The 20,104-nt window shown below is 33.4% G+C and overlaps 1 protein-coding gene across 1 annotated transcript; it reads right to left on the bottom strand.

The window, feature by feature from the left end:
- Positions 1–15,609: 15,609 nt before the first annotated feature.
- On the bottom strand, positions 15,610–17,621 carry LOC132744117 (trace amine-associated receptor 4-like). The gene has a single exon (XM_060732734.1). The coding sequence runs from the start codon at positions 17,341–17,343 to the stop codon at positions 16,228–16,230; it is 1,116 nt and encodes a 371-aa protein (XP_060588717.1). The 5' UTR covers positions 17,344–17,621; the 3' UTR covers positions 15,610–16,227.
- Between the last annotated feature and the right edge of the window lie 2,483 nt (positions 17,622–20,104).

The following is a 20,104-nucleotide window of genomic DNA, read 5'->3' as shown; positions in this document are numbered from 1 at the left end:
TCACCTGTTTTTTCCAATTAGCAATGGCATTGTCTTTGTGAAAAAGTCCATTTTCTCCATGCATGTACAATTCTTCAGCCCACCCAATTATATAGCTTTTATTTTCTCATATTTTCTTTGATCCTCTGATTTCTTTCCTGATGCAAATTTCTTAACATTTCCCTGTGTGTTTCTATCTCGATTGTCTTTCTGTTTTAACGAGATCTTTCAATTTAAACAGACCATGGCTTATATTTTTTGTCTTATTTTTATAATAATGTTAACATATTTAATCTTGGATGTAGCAATTTATTAAATTATCTAAATCGCTAAAATATGTACCGATGACAGAGAATTACAATAAGCTTTTAGCTTTCAGTTCAATGCAGTTAATTATGATATTGAATATATTTTCTGTATGTGGTGTAGTATAGTAACTTGATATAAAGATAAATATGTTTAGCCAAACCATCAATACCATTGAATATTCGACCTGAAAAAAATGATAATTTACGAAACATTTGATCCACACTTACTGAAATAAAGGGCAAGTTATATAAAACATTAATTTGACAAATGCATACTTCGTAAATTGAAAATGTTTGCACCTAGGTAGTTATTATATTGTTATGAAATTTTGATACTCTGATTTAAAATCTTATATATTTAATTTTTTCAAATATATTATTTAATATTCTCGTATACTATTAATCAGAAGTTATATTTCATTTCATACGTACTGGATAACTATCTTGTTGTTGCAGGATGTTCTGTTATTTTTTTAAGGTGAACCAAATGCATACATTGTTAGTTTAATTGGCTAAATGTAAAGATGTAAGAAATCTTAAGTGTAATATCACTTCAAAGGAAGGACCGCAGGGATATTACTTTAAGGAAATCACGCATTAATACGTGTTTAATCATTTGATTATACTAAGATAGTGGAACACTTACCTTAGATAGATCATCGAACGTTTACTTATTAAATGGTAATAAATTTTTGAATTTGTTAACACCAAATGAGTTTTTAATAACAGTTCAAAAGAATCTCAATTCCTGCAAGTACCAAATTACATAAGTTACATACTATCAACAAATGTGTTTGATATTTTGTCCTTTATTGTAATTTAGTGTTGTTTTTTGTGTTGTTGTTTTCTTTTTCGGACGACTTCCGTCTGATTTCAGTTTAACTTCTTGTAAAATTAACAGGGAAGGACTGAATAAAAGCAGAATATTGTTTTTGGTCATTTTAAAATAACATAATGAAATCGGAGAATTGTATTGGTCATCTACAAAAAAAAATGTAAAAAATAGTTTTTACCATTCTAAAATAGAATGTAAGGGATAGTTCTAACCATTCTAAAGTAAAGAAAAAAAAACAACAAGTTAAAGGGACCCTATATTAATATTGTAAAATAGAACTTCTTTGTCCTTCTTGGAAAAGACATCAATATTACTATAGACAAGTCATAATAAAAAATATGGTTAAACTAATTCCTTCACAAATGTTTTCACGATTAAAGAAATAATAAACATTATGTACATTTTGAGAAAAAAAGTCCTCAAAAATCTCCTTGCAGAATCCTGAAAAATCGATCGTAAAGTTTAGAAAAAAATCAATATTAAAATGTGTCTCTTAAATTACACCATACTTTAATGTTATGCACTTCAGGTGACGTCACGTTTATTGTATTTTCGTTGAAAGATCTAGAAGACTTCAATTACAGCATTTCTAATGCAAAGATGAGTAATTTTAGTCATTTTTATATTCTGCTGTATAAATTTTAAAGCCACTGACCTCCAGATGGTAAAATGTAAAAAATGAAATAAAATTTCAAGTAAACAGTAAATACTGATCTAGTTAGGTTTACTGTTTAAATCCATCATTACTGTCACCTTAAATCAAGAAAGAATTTTGACAAAAGCGTTAATATATCGGGTTTTCTTTTCCTTAATCTACTACGTTACTAACGCAGTAGCCAATATAAATAGGAGAAGATAATTCATTTAACATGGTCACGTGTCACAAAAGTAGTGCGAAAAAATCCGGATATCCGGTATACCCGGGATCGTTTATCAATTTTCGTCATTTTGAGTAGGCCCCTATCATATTTCAAGCTAAATGTTAAATCGATGAATTGGTCGTCATATATATGAAATAATTAGATCTAATCAATTACAATTTTTAGTGCCATGAATTACTATGAATATAAAAACAAAAGCTGTTATTGGTATCCCTGTATGTTTGATAAAATTCCGGATTTCGTGCGGCCCGGAGCACATGTCGAGATATATTGTCCTGTACGATTACGTGATACTAGAAAAAAAACCCGGATGTAAGGATTCCGTGGTATATTAAAAGAAGGTATTTCCCGATAGTAGAAAAGCGAAATGTTTGTTTTCAGAGCAATAATGTTAAAATATAAACATTTTGAAGTGTCATTTCGATTTCTTATAACTATATATTAATGATTTTGAGGGGGATTTTGAAATATTAGCAATACGGCAGTTTTTCTGCTATCTTCTGGAGGTCAGCTGCTTTAAGGGAAAAATATGTTAGTAGATAAATATAATTGACTAGTCTACCAACCAATCGATTATGCAGATGCACAGGCGCTAGTCACATAATCCAATTTATCATGTCATTACATTGATTCCTGTTGATAAAGTGCATGCCTGATAAACCTAGCTTTATCAGTCACCCCAAGCTTTATCAGACACCTCATCAAAAATATGCGAAATTTGCGAAATGAAATAAAAAGAATGGAATATATTTTCCTGCCACTGGGTTGGAAATATTTAACTGATAAACTTTGAATCGAATAGAAATTTTGAATATGAACGCGTCACTTACAATTAACTAAAACATTCGGGACTATTTCTTTTTGATTTGACATTTCACAATATTATTGCGCGCCGTCTGAACACGAAGAGGTTCTGGATAGGTTTTGCTTCAATTAAAATAAAAAAAATCAAAACAACAATTGAAATTGAAAACATGATAAATAGAATACCAAACAAGTGTCTAATATTATAAAATTTATCAGGCTCGGCACGAAAAAAAATGAAAAGCTCGGCAGAGCCTCGCCCTTCATTTTTTTTTCTTAGCCTTGCCGATAAATTTTATAATATCAGACACTAGCATGGTATTCTCTATATATTAGCCCATATAAAAACTACAAAGTTTGTTTCAAGCACCCTTGTCATTTGGACGTCAGTTTCGTGTAATTTTGCGTCGCAGTGCAAAACTCAAACGCACCCCATCCAAAAATATCGGAAACAGGTCATGTTGAGATGAAATTTAGTAAACCCCTTTTGATTCAGTTTTGATGAAGCGTCACTTTAGTATGTGATTAGTAGTTGAATGTTCGAATAACCAACTACCCTCTAAAGCTTGTAGTTTGGTAATTCCCAAACATTAAACAGCTGGTCCTTGGTAATTAAATCCACAATCACCATTTTAAAAATTTTTTAACATAAAAAACAGAACAGAAAAATTTTTTATTTCGTAACTTTATACAATACAGTATCTGTTAATAAAAATATCAAAAATCAAAATAAAAATAAACAATGATATAATTAAAAGATTTCAATTTAAATGAACATTATTTAAAAAAAAATATTTTATAAAATAAATTAATAAATAACCTTTTTTAATTCAATTTATTTTAATTAAAAATTACTTAAAAAAAAAATTAACATATTTATAAAAAAATAAAAATATTTTTTTATTTTTTAAAATTTCAAAAGTTAAAAGGAAATTTTTTCAATATTTTGTATTACAAATTACATACGCTCTTTTTCAAGTCGTTTTACCCTACTTCCAAAATTTTATTCTTAAATTAGCGCAGATATTCTGAGAGGTTTAATTTTTTGATTTCATACCTTTTTTCTAAAAAAAGCATTCCATAGAAAAATTATCCTTGATATGTCTATACAATGTATTTAAAACGTTATTATTAACAATATCTGAAAACCATTTTTGTTTAAAAACATTCAATGACTCTTTGTTTTAAAAAATATTAACAAATTCTTTTGGATTATAAAGTTCAGGACAATTCCACACCTCAGAAAAAAAAAACCAAATTCATCTAAAATTCCTTTTACTTTATGATGCCCAGTTTTTCACTCCTTTTTTACACTGATTTAATGTATTTTATATACACACATTTAACAATGATATTGCTTGAATGTATTACTTTAAACCAATATTTTATTATGTGAACATATCGATTAACATTTAAAGTGGGTATCTTCCAAGCTCACCATAAATTGCTGCATTACAAGAGCTTATTTTCACACCAAGAATTAACTTGCAAAATTTCAAGTGTAATCTCTCTATATCTTTAGATTTTGTAAATCCCCAGACTGGACAAGCAATAAATTTATGATAGAGCCGACAAAAGCATCAAATAATTGTAAAAGGAAACAGAAGGGATATTTCATACTTGTTAATATTACATATTAAAACATTCATTGCTTTCAAAGCTTTACCTATAAGATATTGATTGTGAAGTACAAAGGACCCAGTGTAATTAAATACTACCCCTAAATAATTAAAATCGTCAACAATTTCCAAAGCTTCATTATTATAAAACCAACGTTCATGAGGAATACTGGTCCTCTATTCCGAAAAACAACTATTTTAGTTTTGGCGGTATTTACCTCTTAGGCCCCATAGATTACAGTATTCAAATAAAGAGTTTAATCTTTGCTGTAAATCCTCTTGCGAGTTACCAATTATTACCATATCGTCAGCGAATAACAATATTACTATACATATTTCAAATATATTTCAAATCCACAATCGACCGAGTTTTGTAAAAAAAGTAATTTCTAGGTCTTCCAAAAATAGTGCAAACATGGCGGCGAATTTTTTTTGGCCCTTTGCCCTTTACCCAACCTTTAAAAATTGAAAAACTCGGGGAAAATGTATTTCCCAATTTTTTAAACAAACAAACTTAAAAATTTGAAAAAATTGATTTAAAATTCTAAGTTTTTTCCCCCCATTAATCCCATATTAAAAAAATTTTTATCCCAAAAATTTGATTGGGGTTTCACAGATAAACCCCTTTTTTAAGAAAAATTTAAAAAGCCCCGGGTAATCGCTTTTTTGAGTTAACAGAGGTTTTAAACTTTATCATAAAAAATCTAATCAAGAATAAAGGGGGGGCCCCCACCCCGTTTTTTTATGAAACCCCCAACTACTCCGGCAGGTTGTTAGTATTTCAAACCCTTAAAAATAAAAATTTGGAAAAAGATGGATAAATTCTCCAAATTGTTTATCCCCCCACGTTAAACCGGGGATTTTTATTTGGGTTTATTCCCCCGTGAATTCCAGAAATTTAAAGTACTTTCTGTTTGATGGTAAAACCTTAAAAGTTCGATTTAGTAGGTTGTTGGGTATATGTGAGAATAAGCAACTGAGATCCCTGTTTGACATATTAAGGAGACAAGGTGTATCTTGTTGAAGAAAAGATCTTTCTAGTTATATATCCGTTATGTTTATTCCGAAATACCAACCACCTTCTGGTTGGTAGTTGGAGATTCGCGTGAATAACCAACCAAGTCCACTGGTGGCCATAAGGAGACTGTGTTTCCATGTGTTATAAATCCGTTACATTTATTTCGGGAAATTACTTTTTAATGGGGAAAACATGCAAAGTTAGAATTACCAGAAGGTAGTTGTTGATTCACGCGAAGCACCATCTGGATCCTTTGGTCGACGTAGGGAGCCAGGGAGATACCATTTGGTAGAATCAATCCATCTTGTCATATATTTGTTACTTTTATTCTGAAATATTATTTTCTGCTCTTTTGTTTGCTTAGGAATACATGTAATGTTCAAATAACCAACTACCTTTTGAGTGATAGTTGGGGATACACGCGAATAACCAAATGATTCCCCTTTATGGAGACGCATGAAAACAAGGTGATAACATAATGAAGAACACATCTATCTTGCTATATATCTGTTGCATTTATACCTACAAATACCTTCTGTTTTGAGGGAAAACATGCTAAGTTCGGATTACCAAGTTCTGGTTGGTAGTTGGGGATTCGCGCGAATAACCAACTTGGTTCCCTCCTTTTTTCTGTATGATATGTTCGAACATAGTGGATGCACGGTCTGTGAGTCATGTTTACTATATCAGTAGTGTTCTAGGTGTCAGTATGTGGACAGTGTGTGAGGAGTGCCCTGTGTGTCAGATCAGTCTTTGAGATGAGCCCTGTTTGGCAGGTTTTATGTAGTGTCCTCTGTGGCAGGTCAGTGTTTGAGTAGTGTCCTATGTATTATGTAATAGAAAGAGCACCGAAACACGAGGTTATCTGATTTGTACGAGGGGGCGTAGCCCCCCGAGTATTAATCAGATTACCGAGTGTTTTGGTGTTCTTTCTCTTTTGTATCATAGTCAAACATAAAAACACGTGTCGATTTCACTTTCACTGCGTCACAATATGCCAACCCCAGCAAAAATGAGCCAATCAATGGGCATGCTCTGAAGTGCGGGTACATGTAACTAATACCCGCACTCCAGTTAACGCACTGTGCATGTATATGTATACGATTTAACCCTGACACATTTTCAACAGAAAGGTCTCCAAACTATGATACAAAGTGTTTTTAATAATGTCCTACGTATCAGGGTATGAGTAGACCTGTGTTTCAGTGTTTGACTAGTGTCCTGTGTTACAGTGTTTAAGTAGTGTCCTTTGTGTCAGTAGTAGTGTCATTGGTGTCAGTGTTGCAGTAGTGTTCTTTGTGTCAGTTTGTCAGTGTTGCAGTAATGTCCTGTGTGTCAGTTTTGCAGTAATATCTTGTATGTCAGTGTACCAGTACTGTCATATGTTTCAGTGTGTCCTGTATGTCAGTGTGTCAGTAAGTATTGCAGTAGTGTAATGTGTCAGTAGTGTACAATGTAGCAGTGTGTCCTGTATGTCAGTATTGTCTTGTGTGTCAGTATTGTCCTGTGTGTCAGTGTCCTTCTAATGTCCTGTGTGTCAGTATTGTCCTGTGTGTCAGTGTCCTTCTTATGTCCTGTGCGTCAGTGTTCTGTGTGTCAGTGATGCAGTAGTGTCCTATGTGTCAGTGTTCTGTGTGTCAGTGTTGCAGTAGTGTCCTGTGTGTCAGTGTCCTGTGCGTCAGTGTTGCAGTAGTGTCCTGTGTGTCAGTGTTCTGTGTGTTGTCAGTGTTGCAGTAGTGTCCTGTGTGTCAGTGTTGCAGTAGTGTCCTGTATGTTCGTGTTGCAGTAGTGTCCTGTGCGTCAGTGTTGCAGTAGTGTCCTGTGTGTCAGTGTTGCAGTAGTGTCCTGTATGTAAGTGTTGCAGTAGTGTCCTGTGCGTCAGTGTTGCAGTAGTGTCCATGTTGCAGTAGTGCGTCAGTGTTGCAGTAGTGTCATGTCAGTGTTGCAGTAGTGTCCTGTGCGTCAGTGTTGCAGTAGTGTCCTGTGCGTCAGTGTTGCAGTAGTGTCCTGTGTGTCAGTGTTGCAGTAGTGTCCTGTATATGTTCGTGTTGCAGTAGTGTCCTGTGTGTCAGTGTTGCAGTAGTGTCCTGTATGTCAGTGATGCAGTAGTGTCCTGTGTGTCAGTGTTGCAGTAGTGTCCTGTATGTCAGTGTTGCAGTAGTGTCCTGTATGTCAGTATGTGAGTTATGTCTTTTGAGTTCGTGTTGTATGTAAAGTGTCATGTTTGTTAACATTTCAGTAGTGTGTGATTATATTTTTATTAATTAATATACGAAAGATTGTTAGTTTTTAGTGAAGTAGAAATATTGTTAGTATTTTAGTGGAGTAGCGGGGGATCGAACTCGCAACCCCCAGATTTGTAGTCAGACAGTGTTACCACTGCACCACAGCGTCCGCTCTGATTTATAACTATTTTGGAAGTCCCTTTATACATTATCGCATTAGTAAACATGAAATTGAGAAATGCAATTTAATTTTCACACCTTATTAGTAAATATATCTGTTAGCTTTAAAGTGTTTTACAATGGCTGACATTCGTATCCTTGCTCGAGGGGTTATAATAAAGGACTTTACATAAATAAGTAGTAAAAAGAAAATAAGTAAGACTGTTGACAGGCAATAAAAAAAAACATTCCAGAGAAAAACATGTTTCGTTAAATAGAATCGCAGTTCTACTATTGACAGTAAGTAAGCGAAATTAATACTTGCTGTTTATGATAAATGATGGTTTGAGACAAGGCTTTTTAATCTAATTTTCACATGTTAAAAATAACACTGTTAGTGGAAATTAGGTGAAAAAAGTATGTTAAAGCTGCAAAACTCCAGCCTCATACTAATTTTTATGAAAAAAAACTAATTTACATATTGCAAAGAACACTCTCAATCCACGTAAATTAGCAATTAAATAAATTTCGAAATATGCAAAAAAAACAACAAACAAACAAAAATATATATGGCACGTTAGATGAATTCTACCAAATGGTATTACCCCGCACACGTCGACCAAGGCACACAGTTGGTTATTCGCGTGAATACCAGATCGGATATTGCATGCATATTAACGGTTAACAAATGTTACGGTTATATAACAAGATATGTGTTTCCAGAATATGGTAACACCCCTTCATCATACATCGACCAAGGCACACTGTTTGTTATTCGCGTAAATCCATAATTACCTATCAGAAGGTAGTTGTCAACTCGAACTTTGCATGTCAGAAAGTGTTTTTTTCCAGAATAAATATGAAGGATATATAGCAAGATAGATGTATTATTCAACATTGAAAATCCCCGTCTCCCTATGTCCTCCAGGGGACTCGGTTGGTTTTTCGCTTGTATACAAAACTACATACTGGAAGGTAGTTGGTAATTCGGATATTGCATATATTCCCTCAAAAAACAAAGTATTTTTTCTGTCTTGTCCGTATTTTGTACTGTGTTATCCGCACTTTGTGCTGTGTTGTCCGTACAATGTTCTGTGTTGTCAGTACTTTGTACTGTGTTGTTCGTACTCTGTGTTGTGTTGTCCGTATTCTGTTCTGCGTTGCCTCTACTATATGATGTGTTGTTCGTACTCTGTGCTGTGTTGTCTGTACTCTTTACTGTGTTCTCCATACTCTTTTGTGCTGTCAGTACTTTGTGCTGTGTTATTCGAACTCTTGCTGGCTGTGTTGTCCATACTCTGTGTTGCTTTGTCCGTACTCTGTACTGTGTTGTCCTAACTCTGTACTGTGTTGTCTGCACTCTGTGCTGTGTTGTCTGTACAATGTGCTGTGTTGTCAGTACTATGTGCTATGTTGTTCGTACTCTTCGTGTGTTGTCCCTACTGGACACGATTGATGTCCTCACACTGTCTCAGATAAAACATGGTTGATGTTCCTCACACTGTATCTTTAAAGCACGGTTGATGTTCCTCACACTGTCACAGAAAAACACTGTGGTTTTTCATTACACTGTCATAGTAAAAAACAGTTGATGTTCCTCACATTGCCTCAGTTAAACACGGTTGATGTTCCTCACACTGTCACAGTAAAACACGGTTGATGTTCCTCACACTGTCTCAGTAAAACACGGTTGATATTCCTCACGCGGTATCATTAAAACACGGTTGATGTTCCTCACACTGTCACGGTAAAACACGGTTGATATTCATCACACTGTCATAGTAAAACACGGTTGATGTTCCTCACACTGTCATAGTAAACCACGGTTGATGTTCCTCACACTGTCACGGTAAAACACGGTTGATATTCATCACACTGTCTCAGTTAAACAGTGTTGATGTTCCTCACACGGTCACAGTTAAACGCGATTTATGTTCCTCAAACCTTCTGAATAAAACACGACGTATTCACCTTCTGAAACTGCATGTAAATTTGTTATTGAAAAAGAGTTCAATAAATTACAATAGTGAAAATTATAGAATTATTCATTTTTAAAATTAAATCTTATTCTGGTTATAAGTTTGTAATGCCTGCGTGTCATAAACACTTTTATATGACCTTACATGACCTGGTATGAAATTATAAGGAATAGTTGACTGTTTTGTAACAAAATAAACTATGATTATGTAAACGTTAAACACAACCTCAATATACGGATTCTACAGATTTTATTTTGTTGTGTTACCTTACAAATTTAATATTTCCTCTTATTGCCTATTTTATGGTTTCTATGATGATTATGTAATAAAAATGTATATTTAAGATAATTAAGTACTCAAAACTAAAAACACGTGTCAGGAATTAAGTACATATTCTACTTAAAATCACTGTTTCACATTCAAAGTACTATGAGTATATTTAGGTCTTTTTCTTGGAAATTATAATTCTCCGAGTTATTGTGATTTGCTTCCGTTTTGAGGTATTTTCAATTGGAATATACTGACAACACTTTCATGTCGTTTAAAAAAAATCATCTTAAAATTACATTTCCTGCATTTGTTTATCTGTGTGCAATTATGTAATTAATAAAAAAGGAGTGACATTTGACCGAGGTCATCAAGTACGATTCAGTGAGTTACATATGAGCCGCGTCACGACAAAACCAACATAATAGGTTTGCGACCAGCATGGATCCAGACCAGCCTGCGCATCCGCGCAGTCTGATCAGGATCCTTGCTGTTCGCTTACAAACCGTATAACAAGTAGAGAAACTGATAGCGAACAGCATGGATCCTGATCAGACTGCGCGGATCGCTGGTCGCAAACCCATTATGTTGGTTTTGTCATGACGCGGCTCATATGATCGAGGCAAATATTATTGTTTTACCAATTATTGATTTACCAGTTGATTCATTTCAGACAAAAATTCACATTGGTAACTCATCTTGTCATCTAAAAGGGAGAGCATTAGTGGCTAATTTTGTTCGATATGGTGTAAAATGTTAAAATGTTTTATGTTGAATGGAAATTTAGTCGCACCGACACTGTAAAGGCCGTATAGTGACTTTCCAGATTTACTGATCGAGGAAGGAAACCTCAGGTGTTCCTTCGTGTAGTATTTCACTCTCGAACGGGCACCTGAGTAGAACTACTGACTTTCCGTAATCTAGCCGAGTGGCTTCCACATCTGAAAGAATCCAAGGACATGACGGGATTCGAACTCAAAGGGGAAGACGAACTCAAAGGGGTAGTGGTAGCGACCGTAACCACTCGGCATGGAGGCCCCAAAAGGTGGTGGGAAAAATGTTAGCTAAAACGATAGCATTTAAAAAAATGTATCTTATGTTAACATTAAATATATCAGTAAAAATATTGTTATTACTATGAAACTAAAACGGGACAAATATACTTAAGGACAATGAAAACGCACGCCCGCACTATATGCATTTTATTACATGAAAACAAAACACTAACGACTCAATTAGATATAATATCATTACTTTAATATAAAACACACATTTAACAACTGAAAATAATTAGAAATGTTTGAAATCAAATGTACACCATTAAATCGAAGAACCTAAGGTGAAAATCCCAAAATCACACTTTTTTCATCACAGTAATGCAAACTTAACAAAGGCAAAAACCAAAATGAAAATCCAAAACAAAGTCACTCATTAATGTCTATTCGTAATGTCACCGTCGGGATCTTTAGAAACGACAATGTCCTCCATCAGCGTCTCTTGCAGATGTACATCGTCGCCTCATAGATCTTCAGTGCGGATCGATAGTCACCTGTGGAATCTGACGCCATTCGGTCTGTAGTGTAGTGCAAAAACGCTGGTGAAGCCGATAAATTGTAGACCGATGGACATTAAAACGGTTGGTGCTTTGTTTGACTGAATCTGTCCTAAATCTACCCAGCGGTAAAGGTTTCTTTGTAGAACCATTGCATACAATTTGCTAGCAAGTCTTCAGTAGAGTTTGAAAAATATCACCTTTTATAGAAGAAAAGTGAGAATATTAAATTTCCATGTGAGCTTTTACGATTTCTAAAACTGACCATTAGCATAGTTTAATATTCATTTTCATAAAGATTTTAATTGCTCATTTGTGTCTAACATTTCTAGAAAGGTGTGTAAAACAAGTTAATAATTAAAAATAAATAATTTCATTTCAAAAAGTAACCATGAATTGGTTCAATCTGTTCTTCTGTTGTGATCTTATCACAATTAGCCAAAAGTGTTACTTTTGATTTTCCGGGTACTGTCTTTATTATGCAATAACTTCATTAAAATGCAATCATTTTTCATAACTTTGGTATCTTAATGACCGGAATGCATTCGGTTTTATGAAACTGTGAAAAAATATTTAAAAGAAATATATTTTCCTTATTAAAATGCAATTATCTTGACCGTGCATTTTCACTGTCCTTAAGTATAATTCCATGTTTTTTTCCAGTCGTCCACGACTGGCTGTTGGCAAAAATATTAACTAAAACGAGTACGGGATTTACATGTAATTATTTAAAATTTAGCCTTGTTTCCATTATTTTTGAGGACCATAATAACAAATGATAGGGAAAAAAACATGTTAAGGTATTGTTTTCTTTTATATGTAATAAATCAATGCGACGTTTTAACGTAAAACTATGTTAATACATGTATATTAATAAAACGCAAGTACATTTTTTAATATTACGCAAGTAATATTACATTTTTACATACAACATAGCTTTTGTGAACAAGGAAAGAACACGCCTTTTATGAAATTTACCTATTTATAATAGGAAGACTATAAAATGTTATTTTTTAAAAATCCAGTCCAGTCCAGTTTCAAAAACCTCTGGAAGGCCTTTTAATTATGTTTATTTTTTAAGGAAATGTTTACATTGTTCATAATGTTTTGTTATTTATTAATAATAATGATAATAATAAAAATAATTTATTATTATTATTATTATTATTATTATTATTATTATTATTATTATCATTATTATCATTATTATTATAATAATTATTATTATTATTATTAATATTATTATTATCATTATCATTATATCATCATCATCATCATCATCATCATTAATATAATTATTATTATTATTATTATTATTATTAATATTATCATTATTGTAAGCAAACCTACGCAATAACGTTGTGTATTTTTTATATCCATTATTCAGATTTTACCTTACTTATTGCTCACGGAAATGAATTTCTTATTTCTCGCGGAAATGAATTTTAAAATTAATTATATGTATATATAACTGATATTTTTCAATTAAGGAAAAAGGAAAATATTGTTACATAATGCGATGAAAAAATAATTATTTCATGCAACTTCAAACATAATGGGAAGGTGCAACATAATTTCCTGTTTTTATGTGTAATTTATATTACGAGCAATTCATTCAGTCTTCAAACTTTAACACAATAATGACTTAAATGATTATATTTTGATAGTTATATCATTAACACTTCCATGTGTCTTTATCCCATACATAAAAATTGAAACAACGTGGCACAACCACCACCCCCTCTCCAACACCGCCTATTTATCACTTAGTTTTGGGTTCGAAAAATTCATTAACACGATTTTTGTATCTGTGACCCCCTCGACAAGACGAGTGTACAGTATAGTGAGATTACTTCTATACCGGGGATACAATCCGGGCATTGTGACATAGTTTGTTTAAATGCAATACACTTATCAGGAAGCGAGCAATTAAATACTAATATAAAGTTTTTTGAAGTCATCACATGAGTGGCATCTAATGTTGCCTTACATGTGTATCCCTTGGAAGTTATACATGTACTCATAGTAAAGGGTAAAAATGTTGGTTTGACTGAAAATGTACTAGAAAATATCAAAATACAGTAAACGCCGCTTATAAAGATATTCAGGAGACCGCCAAATTTGTATCGTTATATCGGGATATCGTTATATCCGGGACACATCCAATAAAGAAAACAAGACTTTTGTGTCGAAAATGCGGCATCGTCATCGTTATAAGCCGTATATTTTTAAGCGATATCGCGATAAGTTGAGTTTACTGTATTTGGACATTTTAAGTGTTTGTATTTCTGTGAGTAACATCAGTAATACTATCCTACTTTTACGTAAAGAACTGTAGGGTATTTGCATCTCACATCAAGAATGTGCTTATAAAAATTACAGAGTCATTTGTTATAGAACGATGCTGCTGAAAAGTCAAAGAACAAAACATGATTTGCGAATGACGGCAATAGGTTGACATAGAGATCGCCGCAGCTAAAAACAAGGGTAATTAATTATAACGGCGGAAGAAATTTTATTTAAGGTTCACACGTAAAAGCAAATAATGACAACTATGGTAACACGATTTTTACAACAAAGAACTAACAAAAATACTTAACATGAACTTGCATGCCAAGAATGTGGACAATATTGGAATAAAAAATATCTTTCAAACAAACGGGGATCACATTAATGATTTATAGGGAAGCTGTAAGCTATGAATAATGGTTCATCTTTTATTTACGAGCACCACCAACACGTCTAGTGTTTTTCAACCTTTCCGTACTTTGAATGACACATATTCGTGTTTTTTCCGGACAGTAAAAAGTGCATTCCAGATTAAACTGTATTATTAGGACAAATATTGCAACACTACAATGAACGAATCACAATCATGGCAGGAGTCCTTTATACGACAAATAGACAAATAATGCACTTTCCTTTTTTTGCCAATTTTAACATTATGTAGGTCATACCTCCGCGGTCGGTCCACTGTTTAACAACCAAATAATTACAAACACCTCCACAAGTGACCGACCGCTAATCCTACATGATTTCTGAACAAAGTACTATTAGACTCAATCTCCGAGATCAGTTTTCAAGGTAAATTTCGCCTCGTCCGATAATCGAATCAGCGACCCCTTGATAACAAAATAGGAAGATCTCCCTATTGAGTTTTGTTGGTGACGTCAGAGATGACGTCATCGTTGGTTACCGGCGGTATATATTCCGTATAATTTATACGTAAAAGTTATGAGAGGATATAACACTGGCTGGGGCCGTTAGACCGAGACGATCTTTTTGCAGATCCTGAAACATCCCGAGATGTCGCCCCAGCCAGTAGTGTACCCCCGTTACTAACGAGTTTCATATGAGCCGCGTCACGATAAAACCAACATAATGGGTTTGCGACTAGCATGGATCCAGCTGCTGGTCGCAAACCCATTATGTTGGTTTTGTCGTGACGCAGCTACTTTACAGATATTTATAATCTGTGAAAAAAATCTTAACTGATATATACAAGATGCTGAAAAATCTCAACTGTTATATATATTAGTTGAGATTTTTCATTTCTTATATGAATCAATGAAAAAACTTCACTTTTATATAGCAATACAGTTTTCAAATGCTCATTGAAAGTGTACCGAGTATAATGGTAAGAAAGAACAAAGAAAACGTTCCGAACAATGCGATTGTAGTACATTATCAAGTGCGGTATACTATTCCGCGCTGCCCGTTCGTGTCTGAAATAATGCACTGAAGGGCACCTGAGGTCTTCCTCCACCAGTAAATTGAAACGTCGCCAAATGACCTATACTGTGTCGGTGTGACGCAAAACCCAATCAAACAAACAAACAAACTAACAAACTATTCCGCGCATACATTGTACTACATTATCTAGATAATGTACTATGTACGGAACATATACCGTTGGTAAAGGATGATGTTGTTACAAACTGGTCTGAAAATAAGTGAGGAATGAACTACGCATGAACACCAAGAAAGAGAATAGCTTTTATTTCGGTATTAATTCAACAAATTCGGACAAATGAGGTTCGTCATCAAAAAAGCAGCGCATGTTTAGTTTAGTTGAAGTAGTGATTTTGCTGGCTATATTAATATTTTCGGGTCCGCGTGCGGCACCTTATTCTAACACAATTTGGCATTAAAATCCACCATAAACATGCTTTTAAAATATGTTAATCAAATGTAGGTGTTTACTTGTTTGTTAAAATGTTCTTGTCGGAATTCATGTCTTATAGTCGTAGTACTTTCGTTAATGTCCGATAGTTTCCGCATAAAGTGTTGACAAGCGCCTTAACTGTAATATACATTAATATGCATTTCTCTGTTTAGAGCTATTTCATTGTTGTTTACGATTTTTATTGCAAACCGATATGTTATGCAACAGTTATGCAACAGTTTCATTGCACGTTTGAGACAAATATATGAATTGCATAACTGTAAAAACGGAGGCAATTTTGTAATGAACGATGTTTCAAGAAATAAGTAACAAAATGAATAATGCCTAGTTATAGCCATTCAAATTAAATTAGAATGATAGTATGAAATGCAATTACTTGATTCCGAAATGTTAAAATATTTATAACGTCAGAAATCTATCTTAATTTGCTAAAAAGACGTCTAAAATGAGCGCGCACCTCTTGTCTAAATGTGGCCGCAAATGCGCAGTAGATAAACGGGTTGATGGCACAGTTCAAGAAATAAGTGCGTAGGAAAAACTTATAACAAGCTCTTCCAATATTCGACATTGACTGTACAAATGTCGCATCAAAGGCTTCTTTCATTCTTAGAATTAGGTACGGAAGAAAACTGACCACGAACACAAACGAAATCAAAAACATAACTAATGCAGATTTCCTTGCTTTAGCCTGTCTTTGGGATGTAAGCCGTAATTTTGTACCAGTGCTTACTGTTGACATTTTTCGAGAAATGGTACTATGCTCCCTGAATAAGTTCTGCCTTGATTTTACGGCTACAAAGCTTGTATCCGTTGTGACGTCATCGCCGGAAACGTTGTCATTTCCTTTGCTTTGATCACAGATTGATGACGTTGAAATACGCCGCCCCAGCTGTGTGAAGATTTTCTTGCCAATCATGGCGTAAAACACACCAAGGAAAATTAGAACAGAAACAAACAGAATCCACAAGAATCCATTGTAAATAAGGGCGTAAGTTGTGCCTTGGTACTCGTTCTGTATGGTACACGTGCTACTGGTTAAGTTGTGGTCTGAAAATTCTTTTGTATACGTTCCAAACAGAATAAGTGATGGCCATGAAAATGCTAAAGCAATAAAAACAGTCGCTAAACACATTAACTTTGCCCTCTTTTGGCTGATTTGCTTCTTTAGTGGTTTACATACCCTTAGGAATCTGTCAATACTGATAAGACAAAGTCCAAAACCGGAAGTTATAACCGGCCAAATGGTGAAGAAAATTGTGAATTTACATAACCACGTGTTCGTGTAGGTATACTGCTTCACAACGTTCACAATTTCTAGAAATAGCACAAAGCAACTGATAATATCAATAACTGCCAGCCACCAAATGAAAAAGCGCGAAACAGAATTCTTTGACGTCACTCTATAAACTAAGCAGACGATTATGTTTCCTGGAATTCCAGTGCTAGCTATTATTCCGAGAAACACTAACAACGGCGTCAGAAGCTTCACTTCTTCTGCATTTAATTCTTCGATGGTCACAGATCTATTCATTTCCTAGCTTGTAATCAACAAATTCCGAATCACTTAATTATATTTATAAAATAAATATAAAAATGAAAATCACTGTTTAGATTCTATCTTTTTTTCAGAAGAACAGTTATTTTTATGTGAATCTTTCTTAAATTGTTAACACCATCGTTCCCATCTTGACTTTAGATCAAAATGGCTTAGTTGGTAAAATGATTACAGTTTACAATTGCGTACATCTTAGGTTATGTTACTGAAACTAATACCAAATATCGCGTATCTTTTATTCGTCTATTGTGTGTAAATATCTTCCTTATTGTTCCTACTATCAATAAAACCTTTGCTCGAGCATTGTCGCACATGCCGGAAGTTGTCTCCATTGTTTACTGAAACAACAATACGATTCCAATTAAGGGTCAATGAACGTTGTCCGCAGGCAAAAGATAAATACAAGTGTGTGTACGTTGTACTATAAATTCATAGAATTGGAGTTTACTTTCATTTTAAAGTTATTCTATTGATAGTAGCTGTATGAAGAAGATGAATTATCAATGTGTTTCAGTAATATGAAAGTAGGCACAATTCTAGAAAGGGGAAGACATATAAACTTTTTTTTTAAATGACGGACCAGATAAACACATAAAGAATGACACTAGAGTCGGAAGTTTTGAGGTGAACTATTATTTCTTGAACGTCCCCGAATTAAATTTGCTTCGCTTCTGTCCAAAACTATAGATAATAATTATTATGCAAAGAAATCTTTAATGCTTAAACAATGTAACACTGTAGAACCTCGAACGGTGGCTGATTTGTGCCATTCCTGTTTTCGCTCCGCGACCCCGCCATTTTAAGTTGTTGATTCTCGACCTTTTCCGGGCGCAAACACACTAATTAGCGGGTCGCCGGGCGAAGTTTTATAGTTTATAAAATAGTTTTCTTAATTCTCGCTCCGCGTCAACGCTAATTTGTTAATGCTCGACTTTTCGCTTGTCGGGTCGCTGGGCGAAAACACAAATGACACAAATAAGCCACCATAGTATCTGTCACAATGAGCAAACCCAAGGAAAAAAATGAGCCAATCAACGGGTATTCTATGGAGTGTGGGTTATTAATAAGAGCACTCCAGGTAACAGAAAGGTTCCCAAACTATAAAACAAATACGGTTTATATTTACTCGTGATTTCGTCAACTACCAGTAACCCATGAAATCTTTGTTCATCCGAATTTTTTATTTACTTATTATCTTTTATTTAGTTTATTTATTTTTTATTCCGTCATAACAGACGGTAAGAAAAATAATATAAACTTTTTCCTCTATATATTTCCATTTGAAAAAAATATGCGCTATTATTTAGATGCAAATATGCCTTCATTTGTTCATATATTCAGACAGAGGTCTTTATTCGACGTTATATACTGACGTCATGATATAAGAAAGAAGTACATTTTGTACCTGTAAAAATCATCCCTGTACTATACAAGTAGAGATATTGATGCTAAAGCATCAAGTCGCCGGATAGAAAATGACTGTATTATCATAAATATAAAAAAATCAGTTTAATTAATGGTTCAGGTATAAAGAAAAGAGGTACAATTTATGTTGAGTAACTGTTTATTCACAATAAAACATCATATATGAAGCAAACTTGCTTATTGTTAAGGAACTGCTATGATTATTAAGCAAGTATTTCGTACGTTAGTTTACGTAACTTATTATGATTTATGCTAAAGATTTTATTGATAGTATAGATCTCGATATTAAATTAATTAATATGTGGTAAGTATAGGACGAAGTTGTGACCTAGTAGGCCAAATTCGAATCTTTGAAAATCCCTTTTGCAATTTTCATGAAACTATTTTTTGCGCTATCGAAAAAAATAAGCTATTTAGTTGAAATCAATATTCCTGTCGTTACATACGATATATTGTTAACGTTTAATTGCCTTTCAGTTCGATAAAATATTAACAAAAAGATATTTTATTAGTTTTCTTTATTATGTGTCGTACCGTTTTGGTAACCTGCGCGACGGAAATCGACGGAATATAACGAAGACGACGATTACCACTATTTATTTCAATAAATGTGCCTCTTTAGCATAAATCTATTTTGTGATGTTCAACCTAAACTAAACTATTGAACATTGACAGAAAGGGCAAAATTTAACCCTTTACCAAGATAAAATGAAAAGGTTTTGAAAATTTATTTAATTCTTTAATGTTCTAATCCTTTCTAATGATATAAAATATGAAACTGATTAATGAAAGATAACTTTGTAACTATTTATACATTTGCATCTAATTAGCCCCCATACCGTTTTCCAACTAGTATGTCTTATCAGCAATCTGTTACTATTAATAGATTCTATAACTCTAACATACAACGTGTAGTCACGTGATTCTTACAATAGAACAGGGAGAATCTGTTTATAATTAGATAAAATAATGAAATATAATAGGTGTCATAAGATATAAAACAACCAGATAATTTAAATGTGTCATTTTAAATATCATGCATGATTTATCAATCATAAAATAGCAACGCTTGACACTTTAAAAAAAGTAAAAATATCCCTACATTCAATGACTGGTCCATAGGGATACGTTTTTAATTCATTTTATGAAAATTGTAATGTTGCTTTTTAAGATGTCAATATTTGTATATTTTATTTCATTTAGCAACGTTAATTTATTTTTGAATTTTTAAGATTCTGAAAAATAATTGTGGTCCTTAATTGTTCAGTAATTGATTTGCTTTTATTTTCAGATTTTAATGCCTTCTCCTACC

This window comes from Ruditapes philippinarum, unplaced genomic scaffold (assembly GCF_026571515.1).
Source record: "Ruditapes philippinarum isolate M1 unplaced genomic scaffold, ASM2657151v2 ctg492_1_1_1_1, whole genome shotgun sequence".
NCBI classification, from domain to species: domain Eukaryota; kingdom Metazoa; phylum Mollusca; class Bivalvia; order Venerida; family Veneridae; genus Ruditapes; species Ruditapes philippinarum.
This window is presented reverse-complemented; position numbering and strand designations above follow the sequence as displayed.

What these genes read in the sequence shown, in the direction of transcription:
- LOC132744117 (XM_060732734.1), bottom strand. Translation starts at nt 17,343, where the DNA reads ATGAATAGATCTGTGACCATCGAAGAATTAAATGCAGAAGAAGTGAAG.